General features: G+C 50.7%; 2 protein-coding genes and 1 pseudogene across 6 annotated transcripts in view; 2 read left to right on the top strand and 1 right to left on the bottom strand.

Moving 5' to 3' along the window:
- The window catches only part of GAPDHS (glyceraldehyde-3-phosphate dehydrogenase, spermatogenic), a 64,524-nt gene that overhangs the window by 241 nt on the left and 43,495 nt on the right, over window positions 1-20,788 (top strand). The gene's annotated exons all lie outside the window — the stretch shown is intronic.
- On the top strand, window positions 42-9,658 carry LOC149120826 (E2F-associated phosphoprotein-like; annotated as a pseudogene).
- Window positions 16,488-19,377, bottom strand: KRTDAP (keratinocyte differentiation associated protein). 2 transcript variants are annotated; one of them, XM_008249521.5, is made up of 6 exons: window positions 19,269-19,377; window positions 17,970-18,008; window positions 17,832-17,873; window positions 17,632-17,676; window positions 16,934-16,981; window positions 16,488-16,653 (listed from the first exon to the last, which is right to left on the bottom strand). In XM_008249521.5, the coding sequence occupies exons 1-6, from the start codon at window positions 19,353-19,355 to the stop codon at window positions 16,615-16,617; spliced, it is 300 nt and encodes a 99-aa protein (XP_008247743.1). In that variant the 5' UTR covers window positions 19,356-19,377; the 3' UTR covers window positions 16,488-16,614. The 2 variants fall into 2 exon arrangements, with proteins under 2 accessions (XP_008247743.1, XP_008247744.1); XM_008249522.5 differs by lacking the exon at window positions 17,832-17,873.

Raw genomic sequence — 20,788 nt, forward strand, 5'->3', positions numbered from 1 at the left:
CTTTGGCGGGCGTGGGTTGGACTGTGCTGCTCTGAGAGGCCATGAGCTCTTGGGAGGCGCCCTCCGTGAGCGCCGAGAGATGCATGGATGCCCACGCAGAATGTGGTGCCGAACACCGAGCGTGTTGCCAGTGTTCACATCGAATCAGCTACTCAGAAACGTGCCCGGGCCCATCGGTGGTGCGGGCGATTTGATCCTGAAGACATACTGAGACGGGTTTTCAGCTCTGAGACTCCCTGAGGCGCGCAAAGTGAGCCCTCCTCGGCCACCCCTGGGGAGGGGGAGCCCCGGATGTCCTGTTGCGGGGTGTAAGGAGGTCTGTGCTGGGGAGGGTCCTCCATCACTGGTCACCGGTGCTGGAGGGACGGCCACGCCCTGGCCCTGCCGCTGCCTGGGACTTGGCTCTGGGGAGGAGGCCTGGCCCAGCGAGGGAGGGGTTCGGGCTCTGGGGAAAGGTAAAGCAGTGTGAGATGGGAAGGGCGTTAGGGTGGGCAGTCAGGTTGGGGAGGTCAGGCTGAGGAGGTGTCTCGCACCCCAGGCTGGAAGGAAGTGACGGAGCCAGCCAAGGAAGCCCTGAGCTGAGGACTCTCAGGGAGGCTGGGCGAGGGCAGCGACGTGGGCGGGCATACGTGAGGTCCCTGGCCAAGTCCATGAGTTTGACTCTGGAAGTCCTGGGGCATCATGGGAGGGCTGATTTAACCTGAATGGGACTTTCAGAGATCTTGGAAAGTGACTGCGAGTCCCAAGGGGGAAGGGGAGTCTGACAGGAGGACAGACATGGAAGCAGCCACTTGTCATAGGGGTGCTGAGGGACCTTATCTCAGGCCACCAGCCTTGGAGGGGAGCTCAGGTTCACCGTGGGGAGCGCGCGGGGTCTGTTGGTGGGGGAGGCTTGAGGGCGTTTTGTTTGTTTGGATTCGTTGTGGGGTTACGTGTGGAGCACCCAGGAATGTTGGTGTAGGTTTATCTGTTGGGTGTCAGGACATGCAGTGGGAGGCCTTAATGGGAGACTAGTCATCAAGAGTGACGGGCTGTGATCACTTCTCAGAAGCGACCAAGGACCCTCCCAGTAACCAGGCTCTCCGGGGTCTGGGTTGAGGCAGCGTGATGAGCACGTGTCAGCCACCAGAATTCCAGGCTTGGCCTTGGCAGTTGAATGGCTTTGGGCAATTTGAATTTAAGGGGTTTTTATTGTCATTGCTTTAAAATATTATATATATATAATACATGTATATTATATATATAATGTTTCAGATAAAAATATAAGAAACCATATTAGCAAAAGTCTTCCGCACACACTGGCCTGCTTTAATCCAGCTGGATGTTTTGGTCTGTTTGCGTCTGATTTGTTTTAAGAAATCAAATATGGCAGACGGGGCTGCAACCCTGCTTGTGTCTTTCTTGATCCTGTTTTCTCCCCTCCTCCGAAGTGGCATAATCCTCAGGAGAGCAGAGATCTTTCCCATCCGTGGTTTTATGTTTTCCCCACGAACACACAGTATCACTTTGCATGTTTTTAAGCTTTGTGACCGTCGATTTGCAACTGGGTGTTTTTCATTTAGCGTTATGTTTTTGGGACGCCGCCAAAGAACACATATAGTGCTCTCATTTTTACTACGGGGTACCCTGCATCCCAAAGTACGGATAGTCCCTATTTTATTTACCCATCCTTTTATTGATGGATGTTTAGGTGGTTTCCACTTGCAGCTACTGCGAGCATTGTTTCTTTGGAAATCCTTACACCTGCCTGTTCGCATCTGCACAGTGTAGACGCTCAGTACCTGGGAGTTCTGTATGTCCTGTGGGGACAGGAAGTTAAAATGTGTACCTAAAAATTCTGTGGCATTGAAGGCCAACAGAACCTGGCCCTGCCCCTTCCTCTCTGGGTGCCCTTGGGAAAGTCACCGCGCCTTTCTAGCCCTGTTAAAGAAAAGGAACTGAGTGCAGTTGTGAATGTTAGTTCTCGAAGCATGACTCTCCCTGGGTTGTGATTGGACTGGACTGAGCCGAGAACATGACACCTGCTGTGTGCTAGTGTGAGTAAAACCAGGCTAGCACTTATTAAGGGTTTCGGAAATATTGGTCTAATTCCCATCTAAGGAGGGATGAAACCAAGCCCCTAACAGAGTGGCCGCCCAAAGATCACTTAGCTAGCGAAGTGGTATGAACAGAGTTTGAAACCAGTTCTATCTGGTTGTAAAACTGTGTCCTAATAATTAAGTTAGCTGCCTTTAATGCCTTCGGCAGTTGCACACCATCCCCAGCAGTGGTTTCCAGACTTTTCTAAGGAACGGAAGCATTTTTTTCAAACAAAGTCTTAAATGAAATGCTAGACCACAAGGCAAATGGAAGCAGACCTAGTCCGGTTGCAGAGCAGGCAACGTCACAGGCACAGCGTTCACCCTGGCTCTGCTAGGTACTCGCTGTGGGAGCTTGGGCAGATTACGTCATCTCTCTGGATTTGAGTTTCTTCATTTGTACGATGGGGGTAGTGCTGCCAGCCCAACAGGGTGGTTATTTGGATCAACTGAGATAATGTACGTGCAGTACTTGGCATAAAGCCTGCCATGTGGTAAGAGCGGCGTTTGCGGCAATTTGGCTGGGATTGTTACCACCTTCAGGACTCTTCACTGACCGCAGGATTGAGTGACAATTTCTCAGCCTCACATTCACGGCCTGCCATCATCTCGCCCAACCTGCGTTTCCAGCCTTCACCACCTACGCCGTGGCCATGTTGAATTACAGCATTCCCAATCCAGTAGCACCCTGCACTGCCAGTTCTGTTCGTGCTCTCCCTCCCACCTCTCCCTGCTACAAAAGTCTGCTTTAAATGTTTTTAAAGATGTATTTATTTTATCTGAAAGGCAGAGTTAGAGAGAGAGGCAGAGACAGAGTGACAGAGAGATCGTCCATCCACTGGTTCACTCCCCAAATGGCCACAACGGCCGGAGCTGGGCCAGTCGGAAGCCAGGAGCCAGGAGCTTCTTCTGAGTCTCCCACGTGAGTGCCGGGGCCCAAGCACGTGGGCCATCTTCTACTGCTTTCCCAGGCGCATCAGCAAGGAGCTGGATCAGAAGTGGAGCAGCCAGGACTCAAGCTGGAGCCCACATGGGATGCCGACACCATAGGCAGAGGCTTTACCTTCTGTGCCACAGCTCTGGCTGAATTCTGCTTTAAATTTCTTTTAAAAATCTTTTTAAAAACCTTTATTAGAGAAACCTTTAAAATATACAAAAGTAAAAAGCTAGTATAATGAACCCTCATGTCTCAATTAGCTTTAGTAACTACCCAACTCACCTCCTATCCTGCTCATTCTACTAGGTTATTTTGAAGCAAAATCCAGTTTACCATTTCATCTGTAAATTCATCAGTGTGCATCTCTAAGGTAGACTCTTATTTATTTTAATTTTGATGTAGTTATTTGAGAGACAGAGAGAACTCCCATCCATTGCTTCACTCTCCAAATGCCCACAACATCTGGGGCTGAAGCCAGGAGCTAACAGGAGCAGGTGCTACAATCCCTCTTTTCCCCAAGGGTGGCAGGAATCCAGCCATCACTGCTGCCTCCCAGGGTCTGCTTGGCGAGAAGCTGGAGTCGGGAGCCAGAGCCGGGATCAAACCCAGGTACTCTGATGTGGCATGCATGCATCTTAATCACTCGAAACAACCTCTCCGAGAAATTTTATTTTATTTTATTTTCCAAGAAATTTTTGAAATATAACCACAACAACAACTAAAAGACTTTAATAATTTCTTAATATCTGTCAGTGTTCAAATTTCCTTCATCATCCCACCAATCTTTTTCTTTCCCAGTTGCTTTGTTCAAATAAACATGCAGACAGGCTAGATATAGATACAGATATAGCTACACGCAGACACAGATGGCATTTAAGTGGTATGCCCCTTCAATTGGTTTTTATCTGTAAGTTTCTTGTCCATTTCTCTTTTTCTCTTCCTGAGAATCTTTCTGATGAAGAAACGTGGTTGTCAGATCTCGATCTCTAGAATTTCTCACAGGAAACGCCGAGCGGGTTTCGTCGCGGCTTCCCTGTGGAGTCTTGCAGTACCCTTTGTGCCTTTTTGTCCTGCAGATTGGTAGTTCCATCGAGGTTCCGAAGGCGTCCTCAGCCTCTGCTTTGACTCTGGGCAGGTGGTACTCTGCTTTCTGTGCGTCCCATCTGCAGAGGTGTGGCTCCTCTTCTCTCTCCCAGTGTCGCACAGGCCACCCGTGGGTTTGTGAGTTGTCAGCCATGAAGCAGAGATCTTGGCATTCAAATTAAGCAGAGGGTGGCCTTTGGACACTTCTTGGCCCACCTGCAGAGCCATGACTCTTACGGCAGCGTTTGGACCGGATCCTGCAGCTGGTGACTCCATCTCTCCCTGGAACCCAAATTAAATACAACTTTTAACGACATTGGTGCTTTAGACATTTTAGAACTTTGAGGTGGCCATGACTCAAGGTAAATACTTTTGAGCTGCTTGGGGCGTTAGCCAGTGAGACTTTTTTTTTTTTTTAATTAATTAATTTTTTTTTTTTGACAGGCAGAGTGGACAGTGAGAGAGAGAGACAGAGAGAAAGGTCTTCCTTTGCTGTTGGTTCACCCTCCAATGGCCGCCGCGGCCAGCGCGCTGCGGCCGGCACACAGCGCTGATCCGATGGCAGGAGCCAGGAGCCAGGTGCTTTTCCTGGTCTCCCATGGGGTGCAGGACCCAAGCACCTGGGCCATCCTCCACTGCACTCCCTGGCCACAGCAGAGAGCTGGCCTGGAAGAGGGGCAACCGGGACAGAATCCGGCGCCCCGACCGGGACTAGAACCTGGTGTGCCGGCGCCACTAGGTGGAGGATTAGCCTAGTGAGCCACGGCGCCGGCAGCCAGTGAGACTTTTCTATCTAAAAGCAGGGCCTGAGTTCCTCCTGTGAAGTTGCCCCCACCATCACCGGTTATACCAAGGAAAAGAGACAGCTTGTCACTGGAGGCTCAAGCCTGCATGGAAGACATCTTACTAACGGACCTTTAGCTCCTATTAGCGATCCTTAAGAATGTTCATTTTCTCTGTATCTTTACCTTCCCTAGGAGTCTCAACCCCTTTTCCTTTGTCTTGTCACTTTTCTCTAATTAATTTGCCTTTTTAATTAATTCCCCCAATTACTTGCTCCAGCTCGCTTGCTTCTTTGGGTTTTCACCTGTTTTCTGTGAAGCCCTTGTGTGTGTGTGTGTGTGTGTGTGTGTGTGTGTGAAACCTTTCTTCCTGTTCATCTGTCTTTTGTCAGTTTAATTTGCTACAGGCACTGAACCTGTTAGAAGTGAACCAATGGTATATTTTCATAAGAACTTAGCTTAGCCTAAGTACAGCCATGATGCCGGGGCCCAGTCCCCAGATGCAAAGGGGGCTAAGTAAAAAAAAAAAAAAAAAAAAAAAAGAGAGAGAGAGAGAGAACTGATGAGCTTGCTTAGCAGAAATGAGTGGAATAGGTTCTTGCCTTCTCACAAGAAAGAATTTGGACATGAGACAGGAGTAGCAGGGTTTGATGGGGTAGGCTAGGGCATCCATCAGAACAGACGGGCACTTCTCTGGACAGGATCTGAGAGTGAGTGCCTAGTTTACTTTTAGACTGGAGTTTCTAAGGATAAGGGGTCCAGTTCTACCTGCCATTTCTCCTTCCCTCTCCTCTCTCTTTCTGGACAAAGGATTTTGCTGAGTGTGGATTAGGTACAATTCCTCCTGAGGTTTTACTACCTTGCGGTATCAGACTGAGCAGCCCATCCGGCTCTGTGCAGAAGTGGTCCCTTGGAGGAAGGCTGGGCGCACCTGTAGAGCTATTGGAGCAAGGCCAGGACTTTGCAGTGTAAACTGCTGGGCTGCTCACAAGGTGCCCATCCAAGGCCGTTGTTTCCCTCAGGCCCTCACCCACCCTAACTTGTATAAAAAAAGCCATTTCTTTACACTGAAGTAAAATTCATACAGGAATGATAGGATAAATGCTTAATTCCCTTTAGCAGTTTCCAAAATTAGTTGCTTACCAGCTGTCTCCAAAGAAAATCAGTGAATTTTTATTTTTCAGTCCCTTTATGGATGCCCAGCTCAGAAGTTACTTCTACTACCCAGATTCAAAAATAATTCTCTTCTGTTGGATTTAAATAAATCTCTTTTTTTTCTAATAATACATTTTAAAGATTTATTTATTTATTTGAAAGGTAGAGTTACAGAGAGGCAGAGGCAGAAAGAGTGAGAAATCTTCCATCTGCTGGTTCACTTCCCAGATGGCCACAACAGCTAGAGCTGGGCTGATCTGAAACTAGGAGGCTCTTCCAGGTCCCCCATGGGTGTTCAGGGGCCTAAGGACATGAGCCATCCTCTACTACTCTCCCAGGCTGTAACAGAGAGCTGGATCGGAATTGGAGCAGCTGGGACTCGAACCAGCGCCCATATGGGATGCCGGCACCACAGACAGTGGCTTTACCCACTATTCCACAGTGCCGGCCCCATCTCTTTTTTCTAAATCTGAGAGGCAGAGAGACAGGCAAAGAGAGCTCCCATCTACTGGTTCACTCCCCAAATGCCTACAATAGCTAACACCAAGGCTGCAGCCAGGAGCCAGGAACTCAATCCAGGTCTCCCAACATCATTGGCAGAAACCAACTACTTAAGCCATCACCTGCTTCTTCCCAGGGTGCACATTAGCAGGAAGCTGGAGTCGGAAGTGGACTTAGAACTCAAACCCAGGGCCCAGTGTTGTGGTGTCGAAGGTTAAGCGTCTGCCTGCAGTGCCAGCATCCCTTATAGACACCTATTCAAGTCCCAGCTGCTGTTCCACTTCCAATCCAGCTCCCTACTAATGTGCCTGGGAAAGCCCTAAGCGTTTGGGCCCCTGCACCCCTGTGGGAGACCTGCCTGGCTTCGGCCTGGCCCAGCCCTTGCCATTGAGGCCTTCTGGGGAATGAACTAGCAGATGGAATCTCTCTCTCTCTCTCTCTCTCTCTCTGTGCTTGTGTGTGTGTGTGTCCTTTCTATATTTCTCTGCCTTTCAAATAAATAAATCTTAAAAACAAAAACAAAAACAAAACCTCAAGCCCAGGCACTCCAGCATGGAAACAGGTGTCCCAGTCAGTGGCTGGCTGTTAGGGCAAATGCTGCCCTTAAACACGTCTTCCTCATGCCTTCTCCTCATGTGCCTCCTCTATCTTCAGCTGCATCATGCGCTCCTAGAAGGCATTCTGCTAAGCACTTAATATAACACCTAAGGCAGTGCTCCTCAAACTGCAGTGTGCCTAAGAATCATCTGGAAGGTCTTGTTGTAATACGCGTTCTGGCTCATTATCTGCGAGATGGGCTGAGACTTTTCTTTCTTTATTTCTCTCTCTTTCTCTTTCTTTCTGATTTGTTGGTTCACTTCCCAAAGTCCCGTGGATAGCCAGGGCTGGGCCAGGCCAAAGCTGGGACCTGGGAATTCAGTCCAGGTCTCCCCTGTGAGTGGCAGGGACCCAGCCACTTGAACCATCACCTGCTGCCAGCCAGGGTGCACGTGAGCAGGAAGCTGGAGTTGTGAGCGCAGCTGGCACCCAAATCCAAGTATTTGGATGTAGAGTCGTAGGTTTCCAAGCAATGTCCTAACCCCTAGGCCAGACACTGGGCCGCAGTCTGCATTTCTGACAAGCCCAAGTGATGCTAGTGGTCCCAGCCTATGAATGAGTCTTTGAATAGCAAGAGGGTATGGTAAATCCAAGAAAACTACTTCATTCATTCAGTAAGGAATACCACCTCCTTTAAAATGCAAAGAATCTTTTGGGTGTGTTTGCTCTCTCTCTCTCTCTCTCTCTCTCTCTGATTTCAAATAAAATAAATATATATTTTAAAAAAAGGATTAATTCTCACATAAGGAGAGAAACAGGTACAAACAGGAGCAAGCCATCCAAAGACCTTTGAGAAAAGAAGACCTCTGAGCTCTCTGACACAGTTGGAGCAGAAAGGTGGAAGTGGGACTCCGCAGATCAGCAGAGCATGCAGAAGAGATTGGTCCTTGGCCGGCGCCGCGGCTCACTAGGCTAATCCTCTGCCTGCAGTGCTGGCACCCCCGGTTCTAGTCCCAGTCGGGGCGCCAGATTCTGTCCCGGTTGCTCCTCTTCCAGGCCAGCTCTCTGCTGTGGCCCAGGAGTGCAGTGGAGGATGGCCCAAGTGCTTGGGCCCTGCACCCCATGGGAGACCAGGAGAAGCACCTGGCTCCTGCCTTCGGATCAGCGTGGTGTGTCAGCCGTGGTGGCCATTGGAGGGTGAACCAACGGCAAAGGAAGACCTTTCTCTCTGTCTCTCTCTCTCACTGTCCACTCTGCCTGTCCAAAAAAAAAAAAAAAATCAAAAACAAACAAACAAAAATCTTTCAGCCACATTCAAGCAAAAGAAAAAGCTTTTAGAAGTGGGGGGGGGGGGGGGCAGCACTGTGGCGTGGCGGATAAAGCCACTTCCTGCAGTGCCAGCATCGCATATGGGCACTAGTTAAGAGTCCCAGCTGCTCCACTTCCGATCCAGCTCTCTGCTATTGCCTGGGAAAGCAGTAGAAGATGGCCCACATCCCTGGGCCCCTGCACCTACATGGGAGACCTGGAAGAATCTCCTGGCTCCTGGCTTTGGATCAGCGCAGCTCCGGCCTTTGAGGACAATTGGGGAGTGAACCAGCAGATGGAAGACCTCTCTCTCTCTCTCTCTCTCTCTCTGCCTCTCCTTCTCTCTCTGTATAACTCTGACTTTCAAATAAATCTTAAAAAAGAAAAAAAGGAGTAGTTCAGGCAAGAGGCTGCTTGGTGTGTGGCCTCTGTGGGCCCATCCAGGCCACCCTGAACCGGCTGTCGGATGGCTACAGCCCTCACGCCGTGGACGAGCACAGCAACAAGGAGCCGGCTCTGCACACTTCTGAAGGTGGAGTGGATGTGCTTTTACAGAACTCCAGACCAAAACCGAACATTCGTCGGGCTGCCTTACTGGGGAAAGTGAGTCATCTAGTGGAGATGATTTGAAAAAGAAATGGAAACTGAATTACATTCTACCATAAAAACAAGGGAGGACAGGTTATCTTCTCTGGGACAGGATCTGCCTCGGGAAATGGGAACGTTGGAATGGTTCTAACAAAGTATTATTATGACATCTCTTTTGATTCTGATCCTGAGGATGAAGACAAAGCAGCACAGGTGACGAGGAAGAAAAACAAGAAACGACACAGGATTCCAACAAATGATGAATTACTGTGTGATCCTGAAAAAGATAAGAGAGACCAGGCCTGGGCTGATGCACAGAGAAGGGGTGATCGCGGGTTTGGACTCCAGAGACCAGGCCAACAGCAACAGCCGGTTGCAAATAGTGGTGCTGTTCTGAGTTGCCCTGCCTGCATGACTGTGCTGTACCTTGATTGCCAGAGGCGTGACTCTTACAAAACTCAGTGCAGAGCAATGTTTGTGATGAGCTGTTCTGTCAACAAAGAGGAGGTTCTAAAATACAAAGCCCCAGAGAACAGGAAGACCAAGCGGGGCGTGAGAGGATGAGGTCTAACCATGCAGATGCTGGGAGAAGGCTGTGACCCAGTCATATGCGCCAAGTGTTCCGCTGAAGCGGCAGTCTACGACAAGGACAGTCTCATTTTTCCAACGTCCTAGCAAGCCCTTCCTAAATGGCGCAACTGGCATTTAACTGCGCGATGCTGTAGATGAGGCAAATGTGGACAATTCTTTTCCTCCTGCCTGTTCCTTATTGTAACAGTAACCCTGAGTTGTTCCTTGAGGAAGCAGTGTTTTATCTTCATGGCTGAGGGTAGTTAGCAACCTTCGTCTCTCCTCCCTCTCCTTTGTTGTCCTTTAACTCCCCCCAGTTCCAATGGGACTGAACATTTGGAAGCCACGAAGCTTTTTACTTAGGAAAGCTCTTTAGCATTTAAAAAGAAGAAGGAGCGGTTCTTCAGCCAGCTTCACCTGGATCCCTGTCCTGTAGCTGTAAGTCTTCATCTCAAAGTGCCCGGCAAGAGTTATTTGCAGCGAACTGTACTTCCGTAGAATTCTGACAGACACTAGGCAGAAAACTCAAAAAGCAAGTGTCCATCAAAACCAACAGCAGAGAACATCAAATCCAGCAAGCCTGAAAACCACCAACAGTTACACTGAAAGCAGGTGTATGTTAGTTTCTTGATTGATTGTTTACGTGAAGTACGGTAACAAAACTTCCTTTACTTCTTAATAATCTCAAGTTCAGAAAACTCTCAAAGTGAAAATGCCAATCCAAGGCAGACTTAGGTGTTTTTCCCGCTCAGAGTTCTGGAAGTTCTGGTCTGTCCACTACTCCTTAAACTGTCAGAAACCTGTATTCAAGAACATTCGTTGGGGTCTTCTCCGTGAATCTGACTGCAGATGTTTTTAGAGAGGAATCAGAACTATGGGTGACAAGACTTCAGACAGCCATGGTTCACAAGGACAGCAGAGAACACAAGAGATTACTTAGCAAAGACTGACGGGAGAGATGAAGCTGAAAGTACCGTAGCTACGAGTTCCATTCAACAGCCAGGCCTCCTGTTCTGGAAGTTTATACTGGAAACAGACGACATTACAGAGGGAAACTAGATGCTGCTGCTTTTTCAGGATCTGAGGACCAAACCGATCCTGGTTCTTTAGGCTGCATCCCAGGGATGAATCGTGTCAGATGGAAAGCAGCTGCCCCGTTCAGGGGCGGTACAGCCGGACAAGAGGGTGAAAAGCAGGTGCCTGCTTCAGTGCAGGGGCGAGGGCTGGGGTAGGGGTGAGGGTCAACAGCACTTCTTTGGCTAGAAGAATGTCCATTGCTTCCTGCTCAGGAAGGAGGGCCTCTGACGGGAGGGTAGCCAATCCAGGCCCAAAAGGTAAGAGCAAAAAGTTTCACTCACCCTTGAGGCATGGAGTCCTCCAGCCCAGGATTGTTCCAAATGGGGAACAAATAGGGGCAGAGAGCAGTAAGCTTTTTTTTTTTTTTTTTAATTTATTTATTTATTTGAAAGGTTAGAGGCAGAGAGAGAGAGAGAGAGAGAGAGAGGTCTTCCATCCACTGCTTCACTCCCCAGATGGCCACAACAGCCGGAGCTGCGCCAATCCAAAGCCAGGAGCCAGGAGCTTTTTCTAGGTCTCCCACATGAGTGCAGGGGCCCAAGGGCTTGGGCCATCTTCTACTGCTTTCCCAGGCCATAGCAGAGAGCTGTATTGGAAGTGGAGCAGCCAGGACTCGAACTGGGGCCCATATGGGATACCGGTGTTGCAGGCGGCAGCCTTACCCGCTACACCACAGTGCTGGCCCCAGTAAGCTTTCAACCCTTGTGAAAGACAAAGGGAGGGCCGGCGCCGAGGCTCAATAGGCTAATCCTCCACCTGCAGCGCCGGCACACCAGGTTCTAGTCCCGGTCGGGGCGCCGGATTCTGTCCCGGTTGCTCCTCTTCCAGGCCAGCTCTCTGCTGTGGCCAGGGAGTGTAGTGGAGGATGGCCCAAGTCCTTGTGCCCTGCACCCCATGGGAGACCAGGATAAGTACCTGGCTCCTGCTATCAGATTAGTGCGGTGTGCCAGCCACAGCGCGCCGGCCATTGGAGGGTGAACCAACGGCAAAGGAAGACCTTTCTCTCTGTCTCTCTCTCTCACTGTCCACTCTGCCTGTCAAAAAAAAAAAAAAAAAAGACAAAGGGAGCCCATTAAGATGGACCAGAGAGAAGGTACTGGGCAGAGAGGGCAGTGGGTACTGAGCATCTGCCAACAAGGGCCTTCAAATCCCCTGGCCAGGCACTACCAGGTGCCCTTGCGTAGGCAGCCTGTTCCCGAGGACCAGAGATCAGGGAGGAAGAAGAGCTGAGAGTGACCAGAGGGTCCACAGCCTGTGTGGATTCACCCCATGGCCTGTTACACCACACATGGGAGCTTGGCTGCCAGGGATCAGAGGAGAAGTCAGCGTGTGGACCACCACAGTGTCACAGGAGGTGACCAACTGGAGCTAGCGTTCTTGGTGGTGAGAGAATTCACCAGAGCAGTCAGGTAGAGTGAGCAGAGTTAGATTTACTGCGCACGTGCACGGGAGCTAGCGGAGAGCCAGAGGCTGAGTGCTGCCACACACTGCACTCCCAACGACAGCTTCTTTTTTTTTTTTTAAAGCTTTTATTTAATGAATGCAGATTTCATAGGTACAACTTTAGGAATATAGTAGTTCTTCTCCCATACCCACCCTCCCTCCCCGACTCCCATCCCACTTCCTACTCCCTCTCCCATCCCATTCTAAAGATTGATTTTTAATTAACTTTTGCACTTAGACTGAGCTTTCCTATGGCCAGCAGGTTTTCCCAATTAGATAACTTGCCTTTCTGGACAGAGGTAGGGAGTTTGCACCGTTGTTAGAGACCTTCTCGGCCTGCCAAGTGCCCAGAGTGGCCCTCCACAATGTGTACCATGTCTTTTGTCAACCACTTGGTAACATCATTCTCTGCCACTTTCTTTTCTTTTATTATATTTCAGAGATCGTCCCACATAGCTCCTGATCCTGTGCAGAGAGGTGTAGTACAACACTGGCCACGTTTATTGTTGATGCAGGAAGCACCCACTAAAGTGTGACTCTGGCTTGGGTCCTTTCTCACCCTACATAGCGCACTCCCAGGACAACAGCTTTTCCTGCCTGGCATGTCTGTGAATCCTCTGAATGGCCTGACCCAGACTGGTGCGTTTTGTCCATTTTGCTTGTTCTGGCGTGCGTCTGGCACTCACTCACATACCGCGTTTATTTCAGATTCCAATTCCCTTAGACTCTGTTTCCTCACTGTATTCTGTCAGCACTAAAACTTAGACTTTCTCTTGTTTTGATAGTGCATTGTTGTGAAATACGTCACACAGCAGTGTGTGTAAATTGGATAGTTGACCCTCAATATCCATGGAGGCTTGGTTTCCAGGCCCTGCCACTGCCCCACGGCTACCAAAATCTGCAGCTGTTCAAGTCCCTTATATACAAGGGCAGAGTGCTTTCCTGTAATTTATGCACATCCTCTCGTACTCGTTAACTCATCCCTAGATTGCCTATAATGCTTAATACAGTGTAAATGATACGTAAATTCTTGATGTTTAGGAAAAATATCTGTTCAGTACAGACCCAATTTTGTTTCCAAATATTTTTTAAAGATTTATGTATTTATTTTAAAGTCAGAGTTACACAGAGAGAGGAGAGGCAGAAAGAGAGAGAGAGAGTGGTCTTCCATCCACTGGTTTACTCCCCAATTGGCTGCAATGGCCGGAGCTGCTCCAATTCGGAGCCAGGAGCTTCTTCCAGGTCTTCTATCCAGGTGCAGGGGCCCAAGGGCTTGGGCCATCTTCTACTGCTTTCCCAGGCCATAGCAGAGAACTGGATCGGAAGTGGAGCAGCTGGGTCTCGAACTGGCGCCCATATGGGATGCTAGCGCTTCAGGCCAGGGCATTAATCACTATACCACAGCGCCGGCCCCTCCAAATATTTTTGAGCTGTGGTGCATTTAATCCATGGGTGCAGAGCCCACATATAGAAGACCAACTGTATTAAGGACATGGAACATTCCATGTAGATGCCTCTGTCACTCCCCTCACCCCTCATGCACCCCTCTCCCATCACAGGGGCTCTCTCCCCCTAAGAGGTATCTACTGGCCTGGATTTTGGATTACCCGTTTTCTAGTTTTTCCTTCTTTCAGTTATTCTCAAGCTCTAGTGCATCACACTCACCTAGGGGGCTTGTTGAAACACAGATTGCTTGGGTAGGCATTTAGTCCAGCAATTAAGACAGCCACTTCCAGTATCGCTGGGCCTGGATTTGAGTCCGTATTCCAGCTTCATGCTAATGCAGACCCTGGGAGGCAGAAGGGGATGGCCCAAGTAGTTGGGAGACCTGGATTGAGTTCTTGGCTCCTGGCTTTGTACTAGCCTAATCCTAGCCATTTGCAGCCATTTCGAACATTTAAGGAGTGAATCAGCAGATGTGAGCACCCTCTTTCTCGCTCTATCTGCCCCCCTGCCTCTCTAATTAGACAACAAACAAACAAAAACCACAGATTGCTGGGTCCCAACCCCAGTTTCTGATTTAGTATATCTGGGATAGGGCCTAAGAATTTGCATTTCTTGTGAGTTCCAGGTGGTCCTTGCAGGACACACTTGGGGATGATTGCTGTATCTCACTCTTCAGTCTTCCCCTAAGCCCACTCAGTCAGGAAACACCTTCAGGACCTCACCCCCTTCTTCATCTCCTCCATTTACTCTCACCCAGTTTGTGAGTGCTCTGCCCTCGATGGATATTTTAATTGATCGTGGCATCATTTTTTTCTTCTCTGTTGATAATCCCATTCAGAATTTCTCTCTCCATGTGTGCTTCATTGTTAGTTAACCAGAAGGAAGAGTGTAAACAACATTAATATGGCTTATTCATCCAGTCTGTAAGCTCCTTAAAAGCAGGGGCCAATTTCACCTCCCTTGTAATGCACTTCCTCAGTTAAGCTTCAGGCCACAGTTTGCAAACTCAGTTGCTTATAATGGCCAAAAGGTAACACAGGGGTCAGTGTTGTGGTGCAGCAGGCTAAGCTGCCACTTGGGACACCAGCATCCCTCATCAGAGTACCTGGGATCTAGTCTTGCCTCTGCTTCCTGTTCAGCTTCCTGCTGATGTGCCTGGGAGGCAGAAGATGATGGACCAAGTCTTTGGGCCCCTGACACCCGTGTGGGAGACCAGGATGGAGCTCTGGGCTTTTGGATTTGGCCTGGCCCAGCCCCAACTATGGTGGTCATCTGGGGAGTGAACCAGAAGATTTCTCTGTGTGTGTGTGTGTGTCTCAACCTTTGAAGAAATAAAACTTTTCTTTAAAAAAAAAAAAGAAAAGAAAGATTTAGGGGCCAGAGTTGTGGCATGGCGGGTTAAGCCACTGCCTGCAGTTCCAGCATCCTATTGGGCGCCGGTTCAAAACCTGGCTGCCCCACTTCCTATCCAGTTCTCTGCTATGGCCTAGGAAAGCAGTAGAAGATGGGCCAAGTCCTTGGACCCCTGCACTCGCGTGGGAGACCCAGAGGAAGCTCCTGGCTCCTGGCTTCGGTTCAGCGCAGCTCTGACCATTGTGGCCATCTGGGAGTGAACCAGTGGATGGAAGACCTCTCTCTCTCTCTCTCTCTCTCTGCCTCTCCTTCTACCTCTGTCTAACTCTGACTTTCAAATAAATGAATAAATCTTTAAAAAATTTTAAAGAATTTAAAAAAAAAAGATTTATTTATTTGAAAGGCAGAGGCAGAAGAGAGAGGTCTTCCATCTGCTGGTTCACTCCCCAAATGGCCACAAAGGCCAGAGCTGGGCCTATCTGGAACAGAAGCCAGGAGCCAGGAGGTTCGTCTCGGTCTCCACTTGGGTACAGGGGCCCAAGAACTTGGGCCTTCTTCTACTACTTTCCCAGGCCACAGCAGAGAGCTGGACCGGAAGTGGAGCAGCCGGGACACGAACTGGTGTCTATATGGGATGCTGGCACTGCAGGCGGCAGCCCCCAGAAGTAAAACTTTCCAAAAAGCAATATAAATTCGTGACACTGTTTATACTTAGTTACATTAGAAGCCATGACCTGTGTAAAGAGCACAGCTGCTGCTTGTCTTTAAGCCAATCAAGGATTCATTGTTCTTAAATTTTCTCGTTTTTTAAGAGAAATCAGAAATAATCATAACTAATCAGTACTTCAAGTAGACAACAGGCCACACAGAATCCATCTGCAGGAATCAGAACTGGATTCATTCCGTGTTTGAGCATCTTTGCAGTTAAAGGACGGGTAGATGGATGGATGACCAGTGTGTGCGTGAGTGAATGAATGAGTGGACCTGGGTCGCCGTGGCAGCGCTGTGGTCAGAACTGGGGTAGTGGAAAGAACAAGCAATTGTTGAGTGGCTTCTGTGTGCCTGGCCCTGTGCAAGTGGCTTTTCCTAATTACCTCATTTGATCTTCATAACAACACCACAAGGTAGTTATTATCATTCTCGTTTATTTCCACACTCAATTCACAGATAAAGAAGCAGAGGCTTAGGAAGGTCAAGGGTCACACTACCAAGTTTCTTTATTATAACCTACCTAATTAAAAGTAAAAGCAAGCATTTCCGATGGACTCACATGATTCAATCTGTATTTGAACCTGGACAGCTCTTTTGTATGAAATTGTCACCAAAAAGGAATCAAGCTTGCAAAAGTCAAGTTGGGGGGGGGGGTTCCAGTAGGTCAGTGAGAGGGTGAGCTTTCTTGGGCATCTTGCTAAGCAATGTATAGCTTTGCTCTCTGCAAGAAGTCAGCCAACACTGAAGAGCCAAGACACAGGGCTCTCTCACCACCGTGGTGTGCCCTTGCTATGTCTCCCCATCCCCCTGCTTACTCCCCTCCCGGAATTCAAGACTTCTACCTGTCAGCTTGAGAGCTCCCGCCATCGTAATTCCTCTGTACAGACCAGTGGGATAAGGACAGACAGATACAGGAGCTATTTGGATGGAACACATTTTATTGGAGTTGCTGAGCCAGGCGAGAGTTTTCATCGGGTGGGAATCAGATCCCGTGAGCGCCCCCCTTCCAGTGGGGTTCAACAGTCCTAGGTCTTGGAGGGAATGGTTACTGAGCGTCAGGAGTTGCGCTCCTCAGTCCTTTCAGCTGGAGGGAGAGGGGGTGTGGTCAGGTTGGGGACCTCCGGGGCTGGAAGCCCAGTGTAGGGGTGGGGCACTGACAGAAAGGAGTTGCTGCTAGTCCGGGTTCCTGTTCTCTAAACACAGTAGTGAGATTTCCCTTGGCGGTGGAGAGAGCCACGAGGTCACATAGGAAGTAAATGTGGCCTCCTCCCATCCCCCTCCACCGTCCCCACTCTTCCTCCCAGGTCCTTAGCTTCTGCCCTCATGCCCGGCCCCTTACGCTGGTAATGCCCACCCCTTCTTACCTTAGGGAAGGCATCCCAGTTGAGGAATGGAAGTTTCTTTTTGATAGACTAAGAGGAAAAGAGAGATGGGAGAGTGCTGCGCGGCTGGTCGGGTGAGCACTGGGGGCTGAGCACCTGCTGACCCAGCTCCGTGCCAGCGGCCCGTGTTCGAGCCAATGTTCCCTGGGGCCTCCGTCTGCGTCTGCCTTGCCCTTGCTGCTCTGTGGGGTGGGGCTTCACCTGGTCTTTACAGGTCCCCTTTGAGGAAGGTACTGTCATCCCCACATCACAGAGGAGGAAACTGTCCGCGGGGCCCCGGGCCATTTGGCTGAGGTCCCGTAGAAAGTGCAGGTGCGGAGTCTGAGGTGTAAGCTCCAGCTGCAGCTCTGCCGCTGCCTTGGGCTTCTAAGTCTGGGTGGGCCTCAGTGCTTTCGTAGGATGAGGGCATTCCAATAAAATCTTGTCCAAGTTCTTTCTGGGAAGGTCTTTTGGCCTTGCTTCCCTGCTAACAACTAAAGAAAACAGTGTAGCCAGGATAGCCTGGGAGGGCGGGGGACGCTTTCTCTCTTTTCTCTGGTTGATGACACACGGAGCAGCGTCCAGGCGGGGCGGTACTCCCTCCTGGAGCACAAGGACAGCCGCAAAGTGTCAAGGCTGGCACCTGCTACCACCCGCCTTGAGGGACCACAGACCCCGAAGAGAAGGCGCCCAGCTCCTACCTCGAAGAGGGCATGCCAGTTCAGGAATTCCTCAGGCTTTAAAGCCTGTGGGGAAAGAGAAACCGGAAGCCAGTCAGTGGGGGAAGGCCCTGGCGCAGCCCCCGCCCCCTGGGAAAGGTGGAGGCCCGTGGCGTGGCAGCTCCGCAAGCGCTCTCCCCAGGTGCCTGTCCGAGGGGCCAGCACCGAAGAAGTGTACTTACAGATTTCAACTTGTCGATGTTCAGGAACTGATTGTTAAAGGCCTAGGCACAAAAGCAGGGTGTTAAGACAGTTGCGGAGGAGCAGAGAGAGCGCGACCAAACTCAGGGCTAGAACAAGTGAGAAAGCCGAGTGCTTACCTCAGATCCCGCCGCATAATTCTCAATGCTGGTTTCTTCCTGCCAGGAGAGGGAGAAAAGGAGGCCAGTGATCCCACGGTGGCAAGTCCCTCTACTCCATCCCTCTGCCGGCTCTGCCTTCCTCTGCCAGCCACTCCCCCGGGATACAACCCACTGTGCACGCGGGGCCTCCGTGGCAGCCCCCTCTCTTCTAGTAATGCACACGGTTGGCAGGTGCATAGAGTCAGGAGGGGGGCTGGAGGGTGGCCATCCAGTCCCACGTGTGAGGTGGAGAAGTTTGACCCCCAGCCGGCATCCATGTAGGCGGAAGGTGGAAAGGGTGGACAAGAGAGGACCCCCCCCCACCAAGAGCATCTAGCTGTCTCGTTCTGCAGTTGACTTCATTCTAAGAGTGATTGACTTAGAGTAGTCAAAGATACCCGTGCTTAGCCCTTCAGGCTGGGCGGGGAGATCAGGCCGCCCGGGTGGCCGCCTGCCTTTCACTGAGTGAGGCTGGTCTGCTCTGGAAGTTCAGCCACCAACTGTAGCGGCGCCCTGTCAGCTACCTTGTTCCTCCCTGCCACAGCCCCGGCGAGGTCCAGATGTTTAGCCCTCAGAGTGCTTTGGCTTATTTGTTGTTTAATTTAAGGTAAACGTGTTTAATTAGGAAGAAGTCATAAAGAAATCCAGATTTCCAGTTTCTCCTGGAAAAAGGTAACACTTTGGCCGCAGCCACATTGGGCACATTGTCCCACTGACTCTAGCAGCAGTGGGGTGGGGTAAAGACGGCCCCTTCAGCTAAGCAGGTGTGCCCTCCTCACCTGAAGCCCTGGCGGCAGCGCCCGCCCCCGCCCGTCCCTGACACTGCTTGCTTGGGTCCTCAGCAGTTGAGTCTGTGACCCTCATCTTAGCCACACAGAGTAGGCACCCTGCCCCTACTCTGGGACAAGACGGTTTCCTCTCTGGCTAGGGACTAGATGGTAAACATTCTTGCTGTGCCCCAGGCTCCTGGAAGCTGTTCACAGGGATGCAGAAGGAGCCAGGGTTAGGCTGACCCCAGATGACCCCCCCCCAGCCCCCGCGTGCTGGCAGGAGGCAGTAAGGCAGCCGCTACCCCCACGCTTCACCGTCACTTCCAGAAAAGCGTCTCTGCCCCTAGTGTCTGCCCAGGGCTGCCCTGTCCCCTCCCCCACTCCTGTCTTCTCAGAGCCCCAGCTTCTCATTCAGTCCCTGCCACGTCCACAGATAAAAGCCGCTGATCCAGTAACGGAGAGAAGGGAAAGAAACCGGGAGGGAGCTGGACACCAGAGATGTGCTCACCTCAGAACTCCCCAGGGAAGCCCCCTGGGCAGAGTGGAGCGCCAGGAGGGAGAGAAGAGCCACAGCAGGAAGAACTGGGATCTTCATGGTGTCAAGTTTGGGGTGCTCTGAGGCGGGGCCTTACCACTCGCCCTTTATAGTCCCAAGCAGAAATGGGGTCCCCACCCCACTGACTCACCCCCAGATCCTGTCGCCCACCCCTGGGGCTCTAGAAGGGAGAGGCATGGACTGTTCCCCATCTACCTCGGATTTCTCAACCCACGTTCTGCCCCAGGCACTTGGAGGGCACGACTGCCGTGCGTTTGTTCATGCAAATGGGTGGGGGATGGAGACAGGTTGGACCTGTCCCTCCCGGGGTGGCAGTGGCACCCAAGCAACCTCTCCTTTTGTCTTTGCCTCTTTTCCTCTTATGCCTCATTCCTGCCTTCAGGAGTCAGACCCCTCCCCGCATCCTAACAAACTGTCTAAACTCTTTAGACTGGCATCGATGGCCTTCCCTGCTGCGGACTGACCCTGCCTTTCCAACTTTGCCGCTTTCTGCTTGCTTTGTCCGTACTTCACCTTCGGGCCTACATGGACCCTTTACCAAATATAACCTTTTTTTCTTCCTCCAGGCATCTGGCCATGCTGCTGCTTATTCCTAAAACACCCTTCTCTCATCTCCAGTTCCCAGAACCCAACATCTGTCTTGGGATTGCCCCCACCATCTCCCATCCTCACCTATCCCACCCCCAGCTGCACCACACACACACCCATCTATCCTTTCTCAGAATTGTCATGTCAAGTCATTTGTATCTGGCATTGTGCCTGAATTCATTTGTTTCTCACTTGGAATATCGAATGTCTTGAGCTCAAGTGCTGTGTCTTAATCAGAATACAGGTGGAGTTGGCATGTGTTAGGTGGGATGTGCTAGAATTGGTACGTTGGCCTCCTTCTACCAAGTGGGGCCCTTCCTCCTGCGGGGGCTGGCCCCTCCTATTAGCTGTGTCCCCATCTTTAACTCATGGGTCTTCTTCCAAGAGATGACTATCTTGAGTTAAGAGAAGGAAAAGAGAAAAAAGCAAAAACAAAAAAAGCAGGGCAGGACCAGGGCTTAGAGCTAGCCACCGGGAGGAGATGGCGTGCCCACTCCACTTCACTGAGCCTGTCCCACTTCTCTTCCCACCCCTAGCTTGGGAGTTGGAGCGCCTCAGAGTGACAGAATGTCCTGGTGAAGCAACCTTCCCACAGTGAGGTGCGGGTGGCCCGACCAGTTCCTGGTGTAATAGGGAGATGCTGGCTCATAGCAGGTTCTGCCAGGGCAAAGCATGACCTTATCTAAAGGTGGGCCTCTCTACCCCCACCTGAGGCAGTGCACCTGGACAGCAGGCCGGGGTGGGAGCACTGGATGAGCAGTCTAAGAGGAACCCCAGAAACTGGGCACTTCAGTTCAGTCCCTGCTGTCCCCACCCCCACCCCAGGCCACACTTCCTGCCCCTCTTTAGCCTCAGGAATCCTCCCTGTCTGTAATGGCGTCTGC

This window comes from Oryctolagus cuniculus, chromosome 18 (genome assembly GCF_051225735.1).
Source record: "Oryctolagus cuniculus isolate XC-2025 breed Fujian yellow rabbit chromosome 18, ASM5122573v1, whole genome shotgun sequence".
In the NCBI taxonomy this organism is placed as follows: domain Eukaryota; kingdom Metazoa; phylum Chordata; class Mammalia; order Lagomorpha; family Leporidae; genus Oryctolagus; species Oryctolagus cuniculus.

Excerpts from the sequence above, each read along its gene's own strand:
- KRTDAP (XM_008249521.5), bottom strand. The coding sequence starts at position 19,355 with ATGAAGATCCCAGTTCTTCCTGCTGTGGCTCTTCTCTCCCTCCTGGCG. Across the intron at positions 18,009-19,268 it reads CTTCCCTGGGGAGTTCTGAG|GAAGAAACCAGCATTGAGAA; the intron begins GTGAGCACATCT and ends CTCTCCTGGCAG. Across the intron at positions 16,654-16,933 it reads ACTGGGATGCCTTCCCTAAG|CTGAAAGGACTGAGGAGCGC; the intron begins GTAAGAAGGGGT and ends CTCTCCCTCCAG.